General features: G+C 42.9%; 1 protein-coding gene across 2 annotated transcripts in view; it reads left to right on the top strand.

Annotated features, from left to right (window-relative positions):
• Positions 1 to 5,993: 5,993 nt before the first annotated feature.
• The window catches only part of APLP1 (amyloid beta precursor like protein 1), a 144,935-nt gene continuing 125,975 nt past the window's right edge, over positions 5,994 to 24,953 (top strand). For both annotated transcript variants that reach the window (XM_056553375.1, XM_056553374.1), the window contains exon 1: positions 5,994 to 6,232. In XM_056553375.1, coding sequence (XP_056409350.1) covers positions 6,182 to 6,232 — 51 coding nt within the window. In that variant the 5' untranslated portion in view covers positions 5,994 to 6,181. The remainder of the gene's footprint in view (positions 6,233 to 24,953) is intronic.

Below are 24,953 nucleotides of genomic sequence, written 5' to 3'. Positions count from 1 at the left end.
GACTTTAATACTGTCACAAGGTCTGGTGATAGGGGAGGCTCCAGGGATCGGTTAGATTACGATAGCGTCGCCTTGAATAGAATAGCTAGTGAGTCTCGCCTGGTGGATGTCCACATCCGGCACACCCCAGGTCACAGCGGGTTCACTTACTTTAGAGGTAGAGAGAACAGGTCTAGGATAGATATAATCCTCCTTAAAAAAAAAACCTGTCTCTTCACCTTCACAGGTTGTTGAGGTGGAGTTCTCCGACCACTGTTTGATTATGTTCTTGAATGTTTCAGAGACCCCCAGGATGGGAAGGGGATTGTGGAAGCTGAATTCGTCTCTCCTGGAAGTCAAGGAGATAAGACGGCCCTTTGAGGAGTTTCTTCAGAGCCAGGTACCATTACTGGACTTATGCAGCACTAAGTCAGAGTGGTGGGAGATGTTCAAAAAACGGGCTGCAAGATTTTTCCGCCAGACTGCGAACCTTAGGTGTCTGAATAGGGATCGTCTCTATCAGGAACGAAGGAGGAAGCTCGAGGATTTGGTCTCAACCGGAGGTGACAGAGAGGAAATCTCCAGAGTGAAATCTTTGCTAAAGAAGTGCCAGCATGATAGACACGCATCTTTGGTTTTCGAGAGGGATTTCAGGAAGTACCGCTCGCCCGACCCTTGCCGAAGCTGTAAGAAGTCAGTGGATTGTAAGATCATGACCGGCCTGATCCATAGTACAGGATCTCTAAACAAGTCCAGATCAGGGATCCTAGAGGTCGTCAGAGCCTTTTACTCACACCTCTTGAGGAAGAGGGATCTAGATCGGGACAGGATGTCAGTCTTCCAGGCTGATGCCATTTCCCAGTCAGGAGTAGACCCCTCTCTTAGTGTTGTGACAGAGAAGATCAGAGAAGGGGAAGTGAAGCTGGCGATTGAGAGGCTTGCCCTCAAAAAGTAGCCAGGGCCGGATGGCTTAACATCAGAGTTTTATAAGACCTTTAAGGACATCTTGGTTCCCCTCTTGACTGAGGTAATAAATGAGTGTCTATCCTCGGGCACTCTGCCGAGGTCAATGAGGAGGTCGGCTCTGATTATCCTGTCAAAGGGTAAAGACTCGTCCCACATTGAGAATTGGCATCCCATAGCGCTTCTCAATGTGGACAGAAAGATTCTGGCAAAAGTGCTATTCAACAGGTTGGTGAAATTTGCACCCCAGCTCCTTTCGGGGTCCCAGCACTGCTCTGTTCCCGGTCGTAGCACTTTTAGTGCGGTGCTGGGTGTCCGCGAGGCCGTGGAGCAGGGTCGGGCTGGTCACTGGAAGGGGTTTCTACTGTACTTGGACCAAGCTTTTGATCGAGTTGATCACGAGTATCTCTGGTCCACTCTTTTGAAATATGGTCTGCCGGGGGGTTTGTGGATTGGCTGAGAACATTGTATGCAGGGGCTTAAACTTTTCCATTGGTAAACGGTTGGGTGGGCCGCCCTTTTGGGGTGGAGTCTGGTGTGAGTCAGGGCTGTCCGTTAAGCCCTTTGCTTTATGTGTTCGCTATCGACTACTTCCTTCGAAGGATCGATCGGGGACAATTGGCGGGGGTGAGGATGGACCCAGCAGGGTCAGATTCTGCCTTAAGGGTAGTGGCATACGCTGATGACGTCTCCTTTTTTGTCTCTGGGTGAGGGGGATTGCTACTCGGAGGCATCCGGGTCTAAGATCAACCAGGACAAGTGCAAAAGTCTTTGGTTGGGAGGTGGAGACCCTGAGTTTTATCTCCCGGACACCCTCCCTGTGCCCCAGGAATCTGCAAAAATTCTGGGCATCGAATTTGGTCCCGAGGATTACCCCACACGAAATTGGGAAAGCAGACTGGAAGATGTCTCCAAAAGAGTATAACAGTGGAAAGGTTGGTCTTTGACCTTTAGGGAAAGGGTCTTCTTGATCAGGTCCTACTTGCTCCCGTTGTTAATCTATTTGGGCAATGTCAGCCTTTTGCCAGAACCTCTCTAGGCCCGGGTCTACAGTCTGTTCTTCCTAATGTGTTGGGGGAACAGACTGAACCTAGTTAAGTGGGAGGTGACTTACCGCACAAGGAGACTAGGCGGGTTGGGTATGGTCAACCCGGTGGTATTCTTAGTGAATTCCTTTTTAAAGACCAATATATCAAACCTCTGGACAGAGAGAGCTCCCCTGTGGGTAGTCTCTTGCAGTTGATGGTCTCAGCCTTTCTTCCAGGAATGGGAGAGAGGCAGTCAAGTGAAGGATCTTCGCACGCCACACGGGCATCTCCCGACATATGCTGCACTGGTTCTGAAGGTCATCAGGAGGTGGATGTGGGAGGTAAGAACTGCAGAGGAAAATCCTCGATAACAGGGTCTTGCTGACTCATTTCCAGAAACCACTGGCCCTCAAGGATTGCCCAAGTCGAGATCAAGGGATTGGGTTGTTTCTTTTAAATTCACCTATGATCCCGTTGAAGTATTGGGACTTGACCTGGCGAGGCTTCCATGGTAAGCTATATTATGTAAGGGGCAATGTGAAGTACAGGAACTCCGATAAAAAGGGTTGTTCCCAGGAGGAGTGTGGGAACCTTACCTCCTTACCTTACCTCCTTACCTTTAAAAAATCATAACTCTTTAAATTTTGCACCTAAAAATCCAAATGATGGCTTATTTTTGCTCCATCAATTCTACTTTGTAATGACCTCAGTCATTTTACCCAAAAATCTACGACGAAAGGGGAAAAAAAATCATTGTGCGACAAAATTGAAGAAAAAACACCATTGTGCAACTTTTGGGGGCTTCCGTTTCTACGCAGTAAATTTTTTGGTAAAAATTACACATTGTTTATTCTGTAGGTCCATAGGAATAAAATGATCCCCTACTTATATAGGTTTGATTTTGTCGTACTTCTGGAAAAAAATCATAACTACAAAATTTATACGTTTAAAATTGTAATCTTCTGACCCCTATAACTTTTTTATTTTTCTGCGTATGGGGCGGTATGAGGGCTCATTTTTTGTGAGTGATCTAAGTTTTTAGCTGTACCATTTTTGTATTGATCAGACTTTTTGAGCGTTTTTGTTCATTTTTTCATGATATAAAAAGTGACCAAAAATACACTATTTTGGACTTTGGAATTTTTTGCGTGTACGCCATTGACCGTGCGGTTTAATTAACTATATATTTTTATAATTCAGACATTTCCCCAAGCGGAGATACCACATATGTTTATTTTTATTTACACTTTTTTTTTTTTTAAATGGGAAAAGGGGAGTGATTCAAACTTTTCTTAGGGAAGGGGTTAGATGATCTTTAACTTTTTTTTCCCACTTTTTTTTTTTGCAGTGTTATAGCTTCCATAGGGGGCTATAACACTGCACACACACTGATCTTTTACACTGATCAATGGTTTCTCATAGGGAACCATTGATCAATGATTCTGCCGCTTGACTGCTCATGCCTGGATCTCAGGCACTGAGCAGTCATTCGGCGATCGGACACCAGGAGGCAAGGTAAGGGACCCTCCTGCTGTGTCACAGCTTTTCGGGATGCCGCGATTTCACTGCAGCCATCCCGAACAGCCCCTTGAGCTAACCAGCATTGTTTTACTTTCACTTTAGATGCGGTGTTCAACTTTGAATGCCACGTCTAAAGGGTTAATAGCACGTCTCACCGCGATCAATGCCGCGCGCTATTAGCCATGGGTCCCGGCCATTGTTATAAAAAGGACTCAGGACGTACCGGTACGTCTTTGGTCCTTAACAGGTCACTATAGAGGTATATCAAAGGGTGGGAGCTTCCATCGGTTTGCTGCCCTTTCCTATGCTGAGTGGCTTTATGCGGCCTTCAAAGATCTGGGTGGCCGGGACCGGTGCACTTTATTTTTAGTCAGTGTAGTGGTCAGGTATCATACGTGGCAAGCGAGGTGTTTAGTGTGGACGAGAAAGAAAATCCCAGTGGACGAGGTTTGTAGGACCTCTCTCGGGGACCTGGTGAAGGTTCGTTCTTCGGAGCATGAAAAGTTGGGCGCATCTTGAGCTTCTTCCCTGTGGAGGGGGTTCTCCTTTAAAGGTGCCCTAACAGATTAATCTCCTCCCTGGTGATGGGCTGAAGCTGTCACCAGACATTTTTGTTTTGATACGGACAAAAGGATGTAAGCGGCTTACAGACATAGAACCGGAGCCCTGAGGGGTTGGATGTATTAGGATTGTATATGCATAGGGGTTGTATATATGTATAGGAACTGTATATATGTATTGGGACTGTATATTGTATAGCTTTTGTATATATATATAGGGACTGTATAGGTATTGTATATATATATATATATATATATATATGTATAGGGATTATATATGTATAGGCAGTGTATAGAGACTGTATAGTAATTGTATAGGTATAGGGATTGTATATTTATATGTAACATGATGCAAGGGGTTTTGGTTAAGTTTAGGTATAGAAGGGAGGCTTATAATATACGGATTTATGTATTTTGTTATTAAAAAACAAACAAAAAAAACTTTTTAGAAACTGGTAAGGGTATATTGTTAAAGGGAAACAATCGTCAGATTTTACCCTATATAACGCTTGGCAAAGCGTTATATAGGGTAAAATCTTTATTTTCACCATTCCCGGGGGATGCTCCTGCCCCCAGGGATGGTGAAGATATGAAGTTATAAACTAGTCACCGCCGCCGCCGTAAGTAGTCACCTGGGCGGGGAGCTCTTCTCATCTACTCCCGTTCTTCGGCCGGGAGCGACGCCCCCTCCGCTTGATTGATGGGCAGCGTCATCGCTCTGCTCCGTCTGTTCAGTGAGCGGAACAATGACGCGGCCCATCAAGCGGAGGGGGCGTCGCTCCCGGCCGAAGAACGGGAGTAGATGAGAAGAGCTCCCCGCCCAGGTGACTACTTACGGCGGCGGTGGTGACTAGTTTATAGCTTCATATCTTCACCATCCCTGGGGGCAGGAGCATCCCCTGGGAATGGTGAAAATAAAGATTTTACCCTATATAACGCTTTGCCAAGCGTTATATAGGGTAAAATCTGATGATTGGTTCCCTTTAAGAGTATTATGAATAAGGTTATATTTTTTTTATTTATATTTTGTGTATATTTTTGTGTATGTATGTGTGTGGGGGATATTATGAGCAAATTTGTTCTTATTTGATTATTGTTTCTGTATATATATGTATTTTTGTTTAATTTATATAAATATATATAACTAGTATGAACTAGATGGAATAAACACTATCTATATCTTCACTTGATCTTGGAGTGCTGCAGTCTTCTTGGAATATATCTACTTGTATCCCGTGACCTGGGCTTGTACTGATAGCACCCACAACCTTAGGTGTGCTGCTCCCTATTGGATATATATATATATGTATATGTTTCGTGTTGTGTGTGTGTGTGTGTATATATAGGTATGTGATGTGTATATAGGTTGTGGTGTGTGTATATAGGTATGTGGCATATATAGGTATATAGATTTGTGGTGTGTATATAGGTATGTGGTGTATATAGGTATATAGGTTTGTGGTGTGTATATAGGTATGTGGTGTGTGTTGTCCTGGACTAGAAGGGATTTTGTTTTTGTGATATTATTTGTTATGTATTAGGTTTATTTTATGTTTATTTGATTATCATTGTAATGTTGGTTTATGTATTTCATTTATATAAAATATGCTCTTATTCTGTATATATGGACAGTGCACAGTACCACTTCTCCTGTCCTGTATGCTGGGTGTCACTCTCAGTATCTGTTATTTTGTATATATGGATAAAGAAGTTATACTGTGCTTTGTCTTTAGGATCAGATCTTGTTGCCGCCACTCCTGGGTATAACATTCTCCAGTTCTCTCCGCCTGTCATTCCTAACTCTTGATTTTTCTTGTGGTTTTTGCCTTCTTTTTTTTTTTTCCTTGGATTGATCTGGTTCTGGGAGGAGAGAGGAGGAGGAGGGAGAGGAGGAAGTGAAGAGGAGGAGGATGAGAAGGAGGAGGAGGATGAGGAGGGGGATGGGATCCTCTTTGTATTACAGAACGAGGCTCCAGACAAGATACCCAACATCTGGGTGACATGCACTGAGCACTGACAGGAGACGCAGCACCCACCGCAGCCCCGGGGCCACACATCTGTCCGCACAGCAGCAGGCATCACCTCCGGGGGGAACCACACCAGACGGGCAGGACGGGCCATCCCTACAGAATGAAGAGTGCCTGGCTGTGCTTGAGCTGCGTCCTGGTCTTGGGCGTCCAGGTGAGGAGGCGGCAGTGATGCCGTGATGGTTGTATTGGTGGTTATGGTGCCGTGTTGGCAGAGCAGGGATGCCGTGCACAGCTCCAGGGTTGGGTGGAGCTGCTACATTTTGACGGCAGGAGGCTGCTGGTGCATGGCAGCCGTAAGGTAAACGGTGGCAACGCGGCGATATCATGTAGCATCCTATGACTGCCATTAACCCTTCCTCTGCTGGGTCTTTAGTCTATTAGGGGTGCAGGCCGGAGGTGGTCCGCTGGGTCAGATAAGAATGGTGGCCGACGGTGTCAGGTGTCTAGAGCAGGTTGTGCCGTAGGCCCTGGTTGGTACCAAATCAATCAAATTAGCGCAAATGAATATGGCCAGTGGCGATTTGATATATTCCTCGAGAGGTGATCACACACGATGATGTTTTCTGACCAATGGCCGCGTCCTTCACCGCGCAAAAGTGACGGTCATTTGACGGAAAGCCCAATGTATGGTTGATAAATAGTTATCCGGCAAACGCAGTGAAAAAATAAACTGTCAGCACGGTAAACAATGGCGCCACTGTAGGCAAAAGACGTACAACCTGTCATCTGAGTAAAAATGGTTTCCTCTGCGGCCACCCTAAGGTCATACGGGAAGATTAATCAGGGGGATGGGTGCAGGGCATGGGCAGAGATCACGGCAGGGCACACCGGGGCATCGGCGTGTGGTGAGGATGAAAGGGTTAAACCATGTGACGTCAGCGGCCGAGCTCGGCAGGAGATGCGTCTGGTGGGTTCAGCAGGTGGTGCCTGATCCTGAGATTAATGGAATCACTAATTGGGAGATGGGTCTGTAATGGAGGAGCAGATAATGGCCGGAGCGGACTGCGGGGGGGGGGGGGGTGCGCTCCTCCCTCCGGGGACACCATGAGAGGCTGGAGCCGCCGGCATCGTCGAATACGAAATAACGCTGGGGATCAGGAGCGTCGACCTGTGCGCCATTCATTGTAAATCATCCTGTAATCTGTAAAAAGGGAAGGTATACTAGGCCCAAGAGCTCACAGTCTATTGTCTCTGTTATCAGCCATGTCAGGAGGGGAGAGAGGTGACTGTAGGACAGGTGAATATAATCTATTGTTCTCTGTTATCAGCCATGTCAGGAAGAGAGAGAGGTGACTGTAGGACAGGAGACTACAATCTATTGTTCTCTGCTATCAGCCATGTCAGGAGGGGAGAGGTGACTGTAGGACAGGTGAATATAATCTATTGTTCTCTGTTATCAGCCATGTCAGGAGGAGAGAGAGGTGACTGTAGGACAGGTGAATATATCTATTGTTCTCTGTTATCAGCCATGTCAGGAGGGGAGAGAGGTGACTGTAGGACAGGTGAATATAATATATTGTTCTCTGTTATCAGCCATGTCAGGAGGAGAGAGAGGTGACTGTAGGACAGGTGAATATATCTATTGTTCTCTGTTATCAGCCATGTCAGGAGGGGAGAGGTGACTGTAGGACAGGTGAATATATCTATTGTTCTCTGTTATCAGCCATGTCAGGAGGGGAGAGAGGTGACTGTAGGACAGGTGAATATAATATATTGTTCTCTGTTATCAGCCGTGTCAGGAGGAGAGAGAGGCGACTGTAGGACAGGTGAATATATCTATTGTTCTCTGTTATCAGCCATGTCAGGAGGGGAGAGGTGACTGTAGGACAGGTGAATATATCTATTGTTCTCTGTTATCAGCCATGTCAGGAGGGGAGAGGTGACTGTAGGACAGGTGAATAGAATCTATTGCTCTCTGTTATCAGCCATGTCAGGAGGGGAGAGAGGTGACTGTAGGACAGGTGAATATATCTATTGTTCTCTGTTATCAGCCATGTCAGGAGGGGAGAGGTGATTGTAGGACAGGTGAATAGAATATATTGCTCTCTGTTATCAGCCATGTCAGGAGGGGAGAGAGGTGACTGTAGGACAGGTGAATATATCTATTGTTCTCTGTTATCAGCCATGTCAGGAGGGGAGAGGTGATTGTAGGACAGGTGAATAGAATCTATTGCTCTCTGTTATCAGCCATGTCAGGCTCATTGTAGAGGAAGAGAAAAGCTCTACCCTGTGCAGCCGCGTTTACATCTGCGATTGTGTCAGAAAAACAGAATCTGATCCCATTGATTTCTTTGCGTCATTTTTCTCACCCATTCGTCCCAATAATATATGCCAGGTTATACCAGCATGGTCCATATCACTATATACAGGAGATATATAACTTATACCAGCTGTACATATATATTATATACAGTATATACCCAGGTTATACCAGCATGGTCCATATCACTATATACAGGAGATATATAACTTATACCAGCTGTACATATATATTATATACAGTATATACCAGGTTATACCAGCATGGTCCATATCACTATATACAGGAGATATATAACTTATACCAGCTGTACATATATATATTATATACAGTATATACCCAGGTTATACCAGCATGGTCCATATCACTATATACAGGAGATATATAACTTATACCAGCTATACATATATATATATATATTATATACAGTATATACCAGGTTATACCAACATGGTCCATATCACTATATACAGGAGATATATAACTTATACCAGCTGTACATATATATTATATACAGTATATACCAGGTTATACCAGCATGGTCCATATCACTATATACAGGAGATATATAACTTATACCAGCTGTACATATCTATTATATACAGTATATACCAGGTTATACCAGCATGGTCCATATCACTATATACAGGAGATGTATAACTTATACCAGCTGTACATATATATTATATACAGTATATACCCAGGTTATACCAACATGGTCCATATCACTATATACAGGAGATATATAACTTATACCAGCTGTACATATATATTATATACAGTATATACCAGGTTATACCAGCTGTACATATATATTATATACAGTATATACCAGGTTATACCAGCATGGCCCATATCACTATATACAGGAGATATATAACTTATACCAGCTGTACATATATATTATATACAGTATATACCCAGGTTATACCAGCATGGTCCATATCACTATATACAGGAGATATATAACTTATACCAGCTGTACATATATATTATATACAGTATATACCAGGTTATACCAACATGGTCCATATCACTATATACTGGAGATATATCAGGAGGGGAGAGGTGACTGTAGGACAGGTGAATATAATCTATTGTTCTCTGTTATCAGCCATGTCAGGCTCGTTGTAGAGGAAGAGAAAAGCTCTACCCTGTGTGCCCACGTTTACATCTGCGATTGTGTCAGAAAAATGGAATCTGATCCCACTGATTTCTTTGCGGCATTTTTCTCACCCATTTGTCCCAATTCACACTGTCGTCCCGACCACAAAATCTAAGGACAGACTGAACTGACCGTCCCCTCCGCCGCCCAAAAACAGCATAAATGAATGAAAAGGGGAGTGGCATTTGCGGCCGCTTCAAGAACCAATTATAGGGCCCCCAATATGGTGCAAAGCATCTGAATGATACCAGGCATTGTGTGAGGGAACAAACACATACAAATCTATGCAAACCGATCATCAACTGATACAAACTGATCGAAAACTGATACAAACCGATCATTAACCAATACAAACCGATCGCAAACCGATAATCTGATACAAATAAATCATAAACCGATAATAAACTGATACAAACTTATAATAAACTGATCCTGACCGAACAGATCACAAACACTGCAGAGACCTTACCCTGCTTATCCAGGAGAATACAATCTATTGTTCTCTGTTATCAGCCGCCTGTAGGAGAATAAAATCTATTGTTCCTCTGTTATCAGCCGTCTGTAGGAGAATATAATCCCTCAGTAAAAGGTAACAGGGTATGGGAGATTCATCAAACCCTGTCCAAAGGAAAAGTTACCCATAGCAACCAATCAGATCGCTTCATTCATTTTTTAAAAGGCCTCTGGGAAATAAAAGATGCGGTCTGATAGGTTGCTATGGGCAACTGCTCCCCTTTCCTTCTGCACAGGACTTGAAGCAGATTTATGCCCAAAAGCAGAATTGTCCATGTTTCCCATAACAACCAATCACAGCTCAGCTTTCATTTCCCAACAAGCTCTGGTAAAGTGAAAGCTGAGCTGTGATTGGTTGTTATTAGCATAGTCTTTATTATGGGGGATTTGATAGGAGTGAGTAATATTTTGCCACATTATGGCAGTATAACAGTAGTTACTGGGCATTATGTGTCAGTATCAGAGTAGTTACTAGGGATGTAAGAAAAAATCGATTCTCGCGATAATCGCGATTTTTTCATTTGCCGATACAGAATCGATTCAAAATATTTTTGAATCGATTCTTTTAGGGATGTGGAATTTTTATCTGCGGGCGCCTGGAACAGCATGTCATGTCCTGGGCATCAGGAAATAAAAGTTCCACATTTGTGGAGCCGGGCAGGCCGGATCTGACACGGTGGCGCTCTGGGTGTATGGAGCGGGCTCCGACTTGTGCCCACTCCGTACTATGCGACCCCCGGCAAATTTCAGTAGCCGGGGGCCGCCGCTAATAGCCAGCTCCTTTAATCGCCGCGGCTGGCTATTAAAGGAGTATCCGGTGCGCACTTTTCTCATGTTATCCCATCCGGGCTGCAAAATAAAATAAAACGCACTTTATCTTACCTGCCAACGAGCCCGCGGAGCTCCGGTACAGGTGTTCGGTCCCCGGGCTATATTCTTCTTACTTCCTGTTAGTCCGGCACGTCACATGGAGCTTCAGCCTATCACTGGTCGCAGCGATGTCCCGCCTCCGCTGGTGATAGGCTGAAGCTCCATGTGACGTGCCGGACTAACAGGAAGTAAGAAGAATACAGCCCGGGGACCGAACACCTGTACCGGAGCTCCGGGGGCTCGTTGGCAGGTAAGAGAAAGTGCGTTTTATTTTATTTTGCAGCCCGGACGGGATAACATGAGAAAAGTGAGCACCGGAGTACTAGATCGCCGCTGTCAAAGCTGACAGCGGCGTCTATTGGGATCTATGAATGCTCCCAGGTGGGCGATGTATCGGGATATATCGCGATGTATCGTCACCTAGACGGTATCGCGATATATCGGGATATATCGAATCGCCACACTGGTATCGCGATTCGAATCGAATCGCCAAATTCTTGGCGATTCACACCCCTAGTAGTTACTGTGTATTATATGGTGGTATCACAGTAAAAAAAAAACTACTTGTCCAAGGGACTAAAGCGGGACACAATCTACCTCAAGACGATGCACTTGTCCTGGTAGATAAAATTTTTTTTACAATAATAGTATGAAAATAGGGTCTTTGTTAGTTTCTGCACTTTAGTTTTTTTTCCTCCTTGTCCTATAATAGCAATAACTCTTCTTTTTCCATCTACAGACCCATACGACGCTTGTTTTTTTTGCGGGGAAGTATACTTTGTAATGACACCTTTCATTTTTCCATAACTTATGCTCTGAAACAAATAAAAATTATTTGTGAGGTGAAATTGAAAAAAAATGCTAATTTTGGGGTTTCCTTTTTTTTTACATATTATTTTGATACTTTAGGTCGGCCTGATTACACCAATACCAAATTTGTTTAGTTTCCGTCATGTTTTAATAGTTTAAAAAAAAAACAACTTTTTAATGAAAAATAAAAAAAAATCCCTGACCCCTATAATTAGATTTTTCTGTAAACTGGGCTGTATAAGGGCTCATTTTTTGGGCCATAATATGCTGTTTGTATCGGTTCTGGCATTGATCAGACTTTTTGAACACTTTTTTAACTTCTTTTTTTCTGGGATATGATGTTATAAACACAAAAAACGCAATTCAGTGATTTTTTTTTTTTTAACGTTAACGCCAATTAACGTACGGGATGTAAAATGTTATTTTGTAATAGTTCAGTCAATTATGCACTCGCCAATACCAAATATGTTTATTTTTATTATGTTTCCAGATTTTTATATGGAAAAGGGGGGGTGATATGAACTTTTAGGATACGTTCACACGGGCGGATTTATTTGCGGGTTTCCCGCTGCGTATATGAAAGGGCACGGGCTCTTCTTGGCTGTCCGCAGCAGATTTTCCGAAGCGGAATTTACGCTGCGGAAAATCCGCCGCAAGCCCCATTGAAGTCAGAAGGGTCTGCGGCAGATTTTCCGCAGCGGAAATACCGCCGCGGACAACCGAGAAGAGCCTGCCCCCTTTCAAATACGCTGCGGGAAACCCGCAAATAAATCTGCCAGTGTGAACGTACCTCTAATATGGAAGGGGTTAATGGGTGTTTTTAAACTTTTACTAAACTTTTTTTTTTTATACACTTTTTATTTATTTATTTATTTTTTTAGGAGAAATCATTTAGATTCCTCATACAGATCAATGCAGTTCTATTGAACTCCATTTGACCTGTGTTCATTCGATTGAACCTGCTCAAGGCAGGCTCAATCAAATGCAGATCTATGGGGGCAGCCATGGATGCAGAGGTAAGACCTCCGGCTACCTCCACAGGGGATAGCCCCCCCCCCCCCCCCCGGCCCCCCCCGCGCGATTGCGGGGGGGGGGGGTCCACCCCTCTAGACCACCAGGAATGGTTTAAAGATCCCTTTAGACAGGTAGGTGGATCTAAAGGGTTAATAGCCGGGCTATTAGCGGCGGCCCCCGGTTACTGAAATCAGCCGGGGGCCGCCGAGTATGGAGCGGGCAGGAGCCAGGAGCCCGCTCCACACACCCTGAGTGCCGGTGTGAGGTGCAGACTTGCGTCCCATGCAAGTCTGCATCCGCTCCCGCACCTCACACTGGCATTATTTAAAAAAAAAAAAAAGGCGGGGGGGTTGGGGGGGGGGGAGGGGGAGTCGCTCAGGCCCTGCTTGCCCGATACAGGGCTAAAGCTATTAAAAATTCACCTGCCCAGCGCCCAGAACTACATGTCCCGGGCGTCAGGTGATAGGATTTCCACATCCCTGGTTATAGGGGTACTACATGGCAGTATCACAGTAGTTACTGGGTATTATATGGCGGTATTGAAGTAGTTACTGGCCACTATATGGCGATATCATGGTAGATATCGGGCACTATATGGAAGTAGGCTGTATCCAGCAGTTTTAGTTAGCATCATATGGCGGTGTTATTTTTGCTGCATATTACAGTAACTTGGCACTATGTGGAGGTAAGGAGAAAAAGGAAGAATTCCTGCGGTGGCGCTGCCTTGGTGGATACGAATGGAGTCGGATTCAGGAGGTGGTGTCTCATGTATTTTATTCATACATGAAAACTTAGATACAAGCAAGACGCGTTTCAAGGGCAAGTTCCCTCTTTATCAATTGCATAATGTTATACAGGACAATGCATACATATATACAGATGTGGATGGCGCCAAATGCAGCTGGCGGGAGTCACCGGGTCAGAATGGGCGGTACTCACAGGTGGATAGAGTACCGGTGGGATACAACAAAATGTACATAAAAATGTATATAAAATTGTACAAGACAGAATGGGGTTGAGGATATATGTAGTGGGTGTGTACATCGATTAAGAAAACGGTGTCTTTTTGTTGATTGCAGCGAGGGGGTACATATGAAATTTCACTTTTTTTTTATTTTATTTCATATGTACCCACTCACTGCAGACAACAAAAAGACACCATTTTCTTAATCGATGTACACACCCACCACATATATCCTCAACCCCATTCTGTCTTGTACAATTTTATATACATTTTTATGTACATTTTGTTGTATCCCACCGGTACTCTATCCACCTGTGAGTACCGCCCATTCTGACCCGGTGACCCCCGCCAGCTGCATTTGGCGCCATCCACATCTGTATATATGTATGCATTGTCCTGTATAACATTATGCAATTGATAAAGAGGGAACTTGCCCTTGAAACGCGTCTTGCTTGTATCTAAGTTTTCATGTATGAATAAAATACATGAGACACCACCTCCTGAATCCGACTCCATTCGTATCCACCAAGGCAGCGCCACCGCAGGAATTCTTCCTTTTTCTCCTTACCTCTGCATCTCCACCAAATTCGGCCAGAAGCCCGTTTCTCCCTGCAGGCTGCAGCCAAGGATACACACCTACTCCCCACTACTTAGGGGTTGACGTGTGCATTAAGCTTCACAAAAGTGAGTACATTTGCATTACAAGGGCTTTTGAAACTCTCAGCCCACAGAATTAGGTGAGGCGCTGTCCTTTTTTGTGTCCTATATTCTCCTTGGCACTATGTGGTTATAATATATGGGATGCCCCAAAAATAACAAGTAGTCGGGAGACCTCCTCAGTAGGTCTCAGTTATATGCGACTGATGATGCTGCCGTCTTGGTTGTGGCCGCAGTGATGTCGTAGTCACAGGTGCTGTGTACGGAGGAGGCGGAGGACGGGCCAAATGGCGATCACTGTCTCCTCCTGGTACTGACCCCCACCCCCCTAATACACAATACAGACTCTTATATGTGAGGAACAAGAACCCTGTGTATTATGGTCATGTGAGAAGGAGTCAACACAATACGGAGAACAGCCATGACATCAGGAACCACCATCTACAGCATATAAATACTACATCACCAGCATGATCTATATCACTACATACAGTGTATACCAGCGGTACATATATATTATATACAGTATATACCAGGTTATACCAGCATGGCCCATATCACTATATACAGGAGATATATAACTTATACCAGCTGTACATATATATTATATACAGTATATACCAGGTTATACCAGCATGGTCCATATCACTATATACAGGAGATATATAACTTATACCAGCTGTTCATATATATTATATACAGTATATACCCAGGTTATACCAGCATGGTCCATATCACTATATACAGGAGATATATAACTTATACCAGCTGTACATATATATTATATACAGTATATACCCAGGTTATACCAGCATGGTCCATATCACTATATACAGGAGATATATAACTTATACCAGCTGTACATATATATTATATACAGTATATACCCAGGTTATACCAGCATGGTCCATATCACTATATACAGGAGATATATAACTTATACCAGCTGTGCATATATATTATATACAGTACATACAAGAAAAAAGAAAGATAGCCAGCACAACAGCCTAATACACGGGTGCACACTGCCATGGCATCAGAGTATACAAAAAAAGAGGATTGCAGCAGCACACATTGGTCAAAAAAATTGAGGCTCTCAGCGCACTTTTTGATCAAAACGTGTCCCCCATCCACCACGGGGAGGTGGCCTCATTTAGGATGGGAACCTAGCACAAATTCTGAGCCTAACATTGACCAATGTGCGCTGCTGCAATCCTCTTTTTTTATATACTCTGATGCCATGGCAGTGTGCACCCGTGTATTAGGCTGTTGTGCCGGCTATCTTTCTTTTTTCTTGTATGTACAATTCAGGGGGAAATGGCCCCCTCTTTAGCTGTGCACCCCTCCCCCTTTCTCACAGGTGGAGTTTTAAATGGATCCAGCATGTCACCCAGTCAGAGGCTATATGCCCAGCAGAGGTGAGTGGATAGTTGAGTTTTAGGCTCAGAATTTGTGCTAGGTTCCCATCCTAAATGAGGCCACCTCCCCGTGGTGGATGGGGGACACGTTTTGATCAAAAAGTGCGCTGAGAGCCTCAATTTTTTTGACCAATGTGTGCTGCTGAAATCCTCTTTTTTTGTATATTATATACAGTATATACTCAGGTTATACCAACATGGTCCATATCACTATTTACAGGGGATATACACTGCTCAAAAAAATAAAGAGAACACAAACTAGGGATCGACCGATATCGTTTTATTAGGGCCGATACCAATATTCTCTGGAGGTTAGGGCCGATAATGTATACCGATATTCTGGTATAAGTTAACGGCTATTTATCCAACTTTTGAATGCTGGCTGTGCTTTCACTCTAGTGGTAGCATGAGACAGAGTCTGGTGGTAGCATGAGACGGAGGCTCAGGTAGTGCAGCTCGTCCAGGATGGCACATCAATGCGAGCTGTAGCAAGGTGGTTTGCTGTGTCTGTCAGCATAGTGTCCAGAGCATGGAGGCGCTACCAGGAGACAGGCCAGTACATCAGGAGACGTGGAGGAGGCCGTATGAGGGCAACAACCTCCCACCTTTGTGCAAGGAGGAGCACTGCCAGAGCCCTGCAAAATGACCTCCAGCAGGCCACAAATGTGCATGTGTCCACTCAAACGGTCAGAAACAGTATCCATGAGGGTGGTGTTAGGGCCCAACGTCCAAGGTGGCTTACAGCACAACACCGTGCAGGACGTTTGGCATTTACCCAGAGAACACAAAGATTGGCAAATTCACCACTGGGGCCCTGTGCTCTTCACAGATGAAAGCAGGTTCACACTGAGCACATGTGACAGATGTGACAGTCTGGAGACGCCGTGGAGAATGTTCTGCTGCCTGCAACATCCTCCAGCATGACCGGTTTGGTGGTGGGTCAGTAATGGTGTGGGGTGGAATTTCTATGGGGGACCACACAGCCCTCCATGTGCTTGCCAGAGGTAGCCTTACTGCCATTAGGTAACAAGATGAGATCCTCAGACCCCTTGTGAGACCATATGCTGGTGCGGTTGGCCCTGGGTTCCTCCTAATACAAGACAATGCTGGAGTGGCTGAATGTGGCTGGAGTGTGTCAGCAGTTCCTACAAGAGGAAGGCATTGATGCTATGGACTGGCCGCCTGTTCCCCTGAATTCGATTGAGCACATCTGGGACTTCTCGCTCCATCCACCACAGACTGTCCAGGAGTTGGTGGATGCTTTAGCCCAGGTCTGGGAGGACATCCCTCAGAAGACCATCCTCCACCTCATCAGGAGCATGCCCAGGCATTGTAGGGAGGTCATACGGGCACGTGGAGGCCACACACACTACTGAGTCTCATTGTGACTTGTTATAGGGACATTACATAAAGTTGGATCAGCCTGTAGTGGGGTTTTCCTCTGTGATTTTGAGTGTGACTCCATATCCAGACCTCCAGGGGTTAATGATTTCCATTGATAATTTTTGTGTGATTTTGTTGTCAGCGCATTCAACTATGTAAAGACCAAAGTATTTCATACGATTAGTTCATTCATTCAAATCTAGGATGTTATCTTAGTGTTCCTTTTATGTTTTTGAGCAGTGTATAACTTATACCAGCAGTACATATATATTATATACAGTATATACCCAGGTTATACCAGCATGGTCCATATCACTATATACAGGAGATATATAACTTATACCAGATGTACATATATATTATACACAGTATATACCAGGTTATACCAGCTGTACATATATATTATATACAGTATATACCAGGTTATAAGATTAGAAACACATCTTACACATCTCAGGAGACAGCAATATACTGGATATGATTAGATACACACCTCAGGACACAGTATCTCTGATTAGGGCTTAGATACTTTGAGTAGCACAGTATTGTACATAATAGGCTTAGATACGCTCATTAGTACAATGTCAGATATGATAAGCTTAGATACTCCTTTCAGTCCTTATACAATATTTCACTTTCCTTCCATTGAGAAGTTCCATTATGGTTCGGCGCTGGTGTCCGGATTTACGAGGTGATCCCTGCATTCTGGGATGAATCACTCTGCAATTTTGAGTCCCAATCAGCTGATGGAAATATTTATAATTTATGGGATTTATTCTACGTCCTTCTTGTCGTATTTGCTGCGTGCCTTTAGGCAGATTTTTTGTTTAGGCAGATTTTGCAGATTTTTTTTGTGTTTTCTGTAGAAATTTCCATGAATTCCTCTGGACATCTTATACTTAATGAATTCACAATTATAGTAGACGTAGGATCACGGCTCATGTGGCAACTGCCCCTTTGGGTAGGGTCCCGCAATGTGGATAGTGACCTGTATACCACAGTCAATTGATACCTAATTACAGCCGTAATTACTAACGGAAAGCAACAGAATTTAACTTTTTTTTTATTTAATATAGGATAATTAAAAAACAAACCATCATAACAACCATAATCAATAGAAAATAACAAATATAAACGCTATCTAAAAACTTGATGCATAACATAAATAACATCATATTCCAGCTAATACAACATAATACATAGAATCCCTTCTGGGCCAGGACAATATACATACGTACAGGCAGAATTTATTTGTTTGTTTTAAATATAAATAAAACAATAATTATATATATATATATATATATATATATATATATACATATATATATATATATATAAAATAACCAAAACATCATTCTGAACAATAACTCCCAGCATCTTTATTACCTACTACAGAAGGAAAGAGGTCAGAAATATTTTCTCCATCAAAATAGCAACAACTATAGATTTATTTAAAAAAAAAATGTAAATAATGAATATATAAATAAATAAATAGATCTTCACCTCTCCCAAACCCTTCCATACCCAGACATATGACACAGGTAAAACCAGAACCTTCACCTGATGTAGGCCTTACCGCAAAGACCATTTTACTGTCTGTCGCCCTGTGACACCGCTTATCTCCATTGCCGAAGATATGTAGCCTCCTGCTGTGCTGCTGACCTCACATCAGACCCTCCATACTCTTCTCCTGCACAGAACCCACCACAGGGCTCCGACTAGGTGGAGCTGGAAAAGGGGTAATAGGTTAACCTCTTCAGGACATAGGGCGTATGGATACGCCCTGCATCCCGAGTCCTTAAGGACCGAGGGCGTATCCATACGCCCGTGGGAATTCCGGCCCCCACCGCTAGCCGGTTGGGGACCGGAGCCGGATGCCTGCTGAAATCGTTCAGCAGGCATCCCGGCATATCGCCCAGGGGGGTCATTATGCCCCCCCATGTCGGCGATCGCCGCAGATCGCTGGACAATTCAGTCCAGCGATCTGCGGCGATTCCGGGTCAATCGGGTCTCCGGTGACCCGGTGACCCGGAATTACTGGCTGTTCGGGGCCGTCTCTGACGGCCCCGAACAGCCAGAGCCTGCAGGGGTGAGGTGGCACTGGTGCCACCTCACGATCGCCCGGATTCGTCAGCCGGATTACCGGCCGACCAATCAGGGCGCCTGCTGCGGGTGTCACTCCCGCACCCGCTCCGCCCCTCTTCCGGAGGACGTGAGCGGGTGCGGGAAGACGACCCCCGGTGCTGGGGACCCCGATCCCCGGCGCCCCTGTTGGGATCGGGGCCCCAGGAGCAGCTGCGGCGGCGAGGGACAGCCTGCGATGGAGCAGCAGCAGGAGGTGAGTTACAGCCTCCTGCTGTTGCTTAGCAACAGCTCCCAGCATGCAAAAAGGGCATGCTGGGAGCTGTAGTTATGCAACAGCAGGAGGCAGACCACCACAACTCCCAGCATTCCCTTATGGGCATGCTGGGACTTATGGTTTTGCAACAGCTGGAGGCACATTCTTTCTATGGAAAAGTGTACCTTCAGCTGTTGTATAACTACAACTCCCAGCTTGCACAAACAGCTAAAGTGCATGCTGGGAGTTGTAGTGGTGCATCTGCTGGTTGCATAACTACAACTCCCAGCATGCCCGTTGGCTGTCGGTGACTGCTGAGAGTTGTAGTTTTGCAACAGCTGAAGGCACACTGGTTGTGAAACTCAAGAGTTTTTTTTTACCTAACTCAGTGTTTCACGACCGGTGTGCCTCCAGCTGTTGCAAACTACAACTCTCAGCAGTCACCTTACACCATGCACCGTACATGCTGGGAGTTGTAGTTTTGCAACAGCTGGAGGCACACTGGTTGTGAAACACTGAGTTAGGTCACAAACTCAGTGATACATAACCAGTGTACCTACAGTTGTTGCAAAACTACAACTCTCAGCAGTCACCGACAGCCAACGGGCATGCTGGGAGTTGTAGTTATGCAACAGCTGGATGTCCCCCCCCCCCAATGTGAACGTACAGGGTACACTCACATGGGCGGAGGATTACAGTAAGTATCTGGCTGCAAATTTGAGCTGCCGCAAACTTTCTGCTGCAGCTCAAATTGCCAGCGAGAAACTACTGTGAACCCCCGCCCGTGTGACTGTACCCTAAAAACACTACACTACACTACCACAAAAAATAAAATAAAAAGTAAAAAACACTACATATACACATACCCCTACACAGCCCCCCTCCCCTCCCCAATAAAAATGAAAAACGTCTGGTACGCCACTGTTTCCAGAACGGAGCCTCCAGCTGTTGCAAAACAACTCCCAGTATTGTCGGACAGCCGTTGACTGTCCAGGCATGCTGGGAGTTTTGCAACAGCTGGAGGCACCCTGTTTGGGAATCACTGGCGTAGAATACCCCTACGTCCACCCCTATGCAATCCCTAATTTAGGCCTCAAATGCCCATGGCGCTCTCACTTTGGAGCCCTGTCGTATTTCAAGGCAACAGTTTAGGGTCACATATGGGGTATCGCCGTACTCGGGAGAAATTGTGTTACAAATTTTGGGGGGTATTTTCTGCTTTTACCCTTTTTAAAAATGTAAAATTTTGGGGAAAACAAGCATTTTAGGTAAAAAAAAATAATAATTTTTTACATATGCAAAAGTCGTGAAACACCTGTGGGGTATAAAGGTTCACTTAACCCCTTGTTACGTTCCCCGAGGGGTCTAGTTTCCAAAATGGTATGCCATGTGTTTTTTTTTTGCTATCCTGGCACCATAGGGGCTTCCTAAATGCGGCATGCCCCCAGAGCAAAATTCGCTTTCAAAAAGCCAAATGTGACTCCTTCTCTTCTGAGACCTGTAGTGCGCCAGCAGAGCACTTTTCACCCCCATATGGGGTGTTTTCTGAATCGGGAGAAATTGGGCTTCAAATTTTTAGGGGTATTTTCTGCTATTACCCTTTTTAAAAATAAAAATTTTTTGGGAAAACAAGCATTTTAGGTAAATTTTTTTTTTTTTTTTTACATTTGCAAAAGTCGTGAAACACCTGTGGGGTATTAAGGTTCACTTTATCCCATGTTACATTCCCCGAGGGGTCTAGTTTCCAAAATGGTATGCCATGTGGGTTTTTTTTGCTGTTCTGGCACTATAAGGGCTTCCTAAAGGTAACATGCCCCCCAAAAACCATTTCAGAAAAACGTACTCTCCAAAATCCCCTTGTCGCTCCTTCCCTTCTGAGCCCTCTACTGCGCCCGCCGAACATTTTACATAGACATATGAGGTATGTGCTTACTCGAGAGAAATTGGGCTACAAATACAAGTAAAAATTTTGTCCTTTTACCCCTTGTAAAAATTCTAAAATTGGGTCTACAAGAACATGTGAGTGTAAAAAATGAAGATTGTGAATTTTCTCCTTCACTTTGCTGCTATTCGTGTGAAACACCTAAAGGGTTAAAACACTTACTGAATGTCATTTTGAATACTTTGGGGGGTGTAGTTTTTATAATGGGGTCATTTATGGGGTATTTCTAATATGAAGACCCTTCAAATCCACTTCAAACCTGAACTGGTCCCTGAAAAATACTGAGTTTGAAAATTTTGTGAAAAATCGGAAAATTGCTGCTGACCGTTGAAGCCCTCTGGTGTCTTCCAAAAGTAAAAACACGTCAATTTTATGATGCAAACATAAAGTAGACATATTGTATATGTGAACCAAAAAAAAATGTATTCGTAATATCCATTTTCCTTACAAGCAGAAAGCTTCAAAGTTAGAAAAATGCTAAATTTTCAAATTTTTCATCAAATTTACGGATTTTTCACCAAGAAAGGATGCAAGTATCGACAAAAATTTACCACTATGTTAAAGTAGAATATGTCACGAAAAAACAATCTCGGAATCAGAATGATAACTAAAAGCATTCCAGAGTTATTAATGATTAAAGTGACAGTGGTCAGATGTGCAAAAAACGCTCCGGTCCTTAAGGCCAAAATGGGCTCCGTCCTGAAGGGGTTAAAGAAGCAGGCTCCCTCTTTTCACTTGTCTTCTCTCCTCCTCCGTCTCATCCATTACAGAGTCTTCTCCCTGATGACGGCCATGAGCCGCACACCCCAGGTCTCCACACACCTCAGGTCTGTCTATTATTATTATTATACAGGAGGAGTAGACTGTAGTGTCCTGTCTATTATTATTATTATACAGGAGGAGTAGACTGTAGTGTCCTGTCTATTATTATTATACAGGAGGAGTAGACTGTAGTGTCCTGTCTATTATTATTATACAGGAGGAGTAGACTGTAGTGTCCTGTCTATTATTATTATACAGGAGGAGTAGACTGTAGTGTCCTGTCTATTATTATTATTATTATACAGGAGGAGTAGACTGTAGTGTCCTGTCTATTATTATTATTATTATTATACAGGAGGAGTAGACTGTAGTGTCCTGTCTATTATTATTATTATTATACAGGAGGAGTAGACTGTAGTGTCCTGTCTATTATTATTATTATTATACAGGAGGAGTAGACTGTAGTGTCCTGTCTATTATTATTATTATGCAGGAAGAGTAGACTGTAGTGTCCTGTCTATTATTATTATTATTATTATTATTATACAGGAGGAGTAGACTGTAGTGTCCTGTCTATTATTATTATTATTATTATTATCATTATTATTATTATTATTATACAGGAAGAGTAGACTGTAGTGTCCTGTCTATTATTATTATTATACAGGAGGAGTAGACTGTAGTGTCCTGTCTATTATTATTATTATTATTATTATTGTACAGGAGGAGTAGACTGTAGTGTCCTGTCTATTATTATTATTATTATTATTATTATACAGGAGGAGTAGACTGTAGTGTCCTGTCTATTATTATTATTATACAGGAGGAGTAGACTGTAGTGTCCTGTCTATTATTATTATTATTATTATACAGGAGGAGTAGACTGTAGTGTCCTGTCTATTATTATTATACAGGAGGAGTAGACTGTAGTGTCCTGTCTATAATTATTATTATACAGGAGGAGTAGACTGTAGTGTCCTGTCTATTATTATTATTATACAGGAGGAGAAGACTGTAATGTCCTGTCTATTATTATTATTATACAGGAGGAGTAGACTGTAGTGTCCTGTCTATTATTATTATTATTATACAGGAGGAGTAGACTGTAGTGTCCTGTCTATTATTATTATACAGGAGGAGTAGACTATAATGTCCTGTCTATTATTATTATTATATAGGAGGAGTAGACTGTAGTGTCCTGTCTATTATAATTATACAGGAGGAGTAGACTGTAGTGTCCTGTCTATTATTATTATTATTATTATTATACAGGAGGAGTAGTCTGTAGTGTCCTGTCTATTATTATTATACAGGAGGAGTAGACTGTAGTGTCCTGTCTATTATTACTATTATTATTATTATTATACAGGAGGAGTAGTCTGTAGTGTCCTGTCTATTATTATTATACAGGAGGAGTAGACTGTAGTGTCCTGTCTATTATTATTATTATACAGGAGGAGTAGACTGTAGTGTCCTGTCTATTATTATTATTATTATTATACAGGAGGAGTAGGCTGTAGTGTCCTGTCTATTATTATTATTATTATACAGGAGGAGTAGACTGTAGTGTCCTGTCTATTATTATTATTATACAGGAGGAGTAGACTGTAGTGTCCTGTCTATTATTATTATTATTATACAGGAGGAGTAGACTGTTGTGTCCTGTCTATTATTAATTATTATTATTATTATTATTATTATTATTATTATTATACAGGAGGAGTAGACTGTAGTGTCCTGTCTATTATTATTATTATTATACAGGAGGAGTAGACTGTAGTGTCCTGTCTATTATTATTATAATTATACAGGAGGAGTAGACTGTAGTGTCCTGTCTATTATTATTATTATACAGGAGGAGTAGACTGTAGTGTCCTGTCTATTATTATTATTATGCAGGAAGAGTAGACTGTAGTGTCTTGTCTATTATTATTATTATTATTATTATTATACAGGAGGAGTAGACTGTGGTGTCCTGTCTATTATTATTATTATACAGGAGGAGTAGACTTTAGTGTCCTGTCTGTTATTATTATTATACAGGAGGAGTAGACTGTAGTGTCCTGTCTATTATTATTATTATACAAGAGGAGTAGACTGTAGTGTCCTGTCTATTATTATTATTATTTTTATACAGGAGGAGTAGACTGTCGTGTCCTGTCTATTATTATTATTATTATTATACAGGAGGAGTAGACTGTAGTGTCCTGTCTATTATTATTATTATACAGGAGGAGTAGACTGTAGTGTCCTGTCTATTATTATTATTATTATTATACAGGAGGAGTAGACTGTAGTGTCCTGTCTATTATTATTATTATACAGGAGGAGTAGACTGTAGTGTCCTGTCTATTATTATTATTATGCAGGAAGAGTAGACTGTAGTGTCTTGTCTATTATTATTATTATTATTATTATACAGGAGGAGTAGACTGTGGTGTCCTGTCTATTATTATTATTATACAGGAGGAGTAGACTGTAGTGTCCTGTCTATTATTATTATTATGCAGGAAGAGTAGACTGTAGTGTCTTGTCTATTATTATTATTATTATTATTATACAGGAGGAGTAGACTGTAGTGTCCTGTCTGTTATTATTATTATACAGGAGGAGTAGACTGTAGTGTCCTGTCTATTATTATTATACAGGAGGAGTAGACTGTAGTGTCCTGTCTATTATTATTATTATACAAGAGGAGTAGACTGTCGTGTCCTGTCTATTATTATTATTATTATACAGGAGGAGTAGACTGTAGTGTCCTGTCTATTATTATTAT

This window comes from Hyla sarda, unplaced genomic scaffold, assembly GCF_029499605.1.
Source record: "Hyla sarda isolate aHylSar1 unplaced genomic scaffold, aHylSar1.hap1 scaffold_290, whole genome shotgun sequence".
Lineage (NCBI taxonomy): Eukaryota > Metazoa > Chordata > Amphibia > Anura > Hylidae > Hyla > Hyla sarda.
Note: the sequence above shows the minus strand (reverse complement) of the source record. Positions and strands in the feature narration are given on the sequence as shown.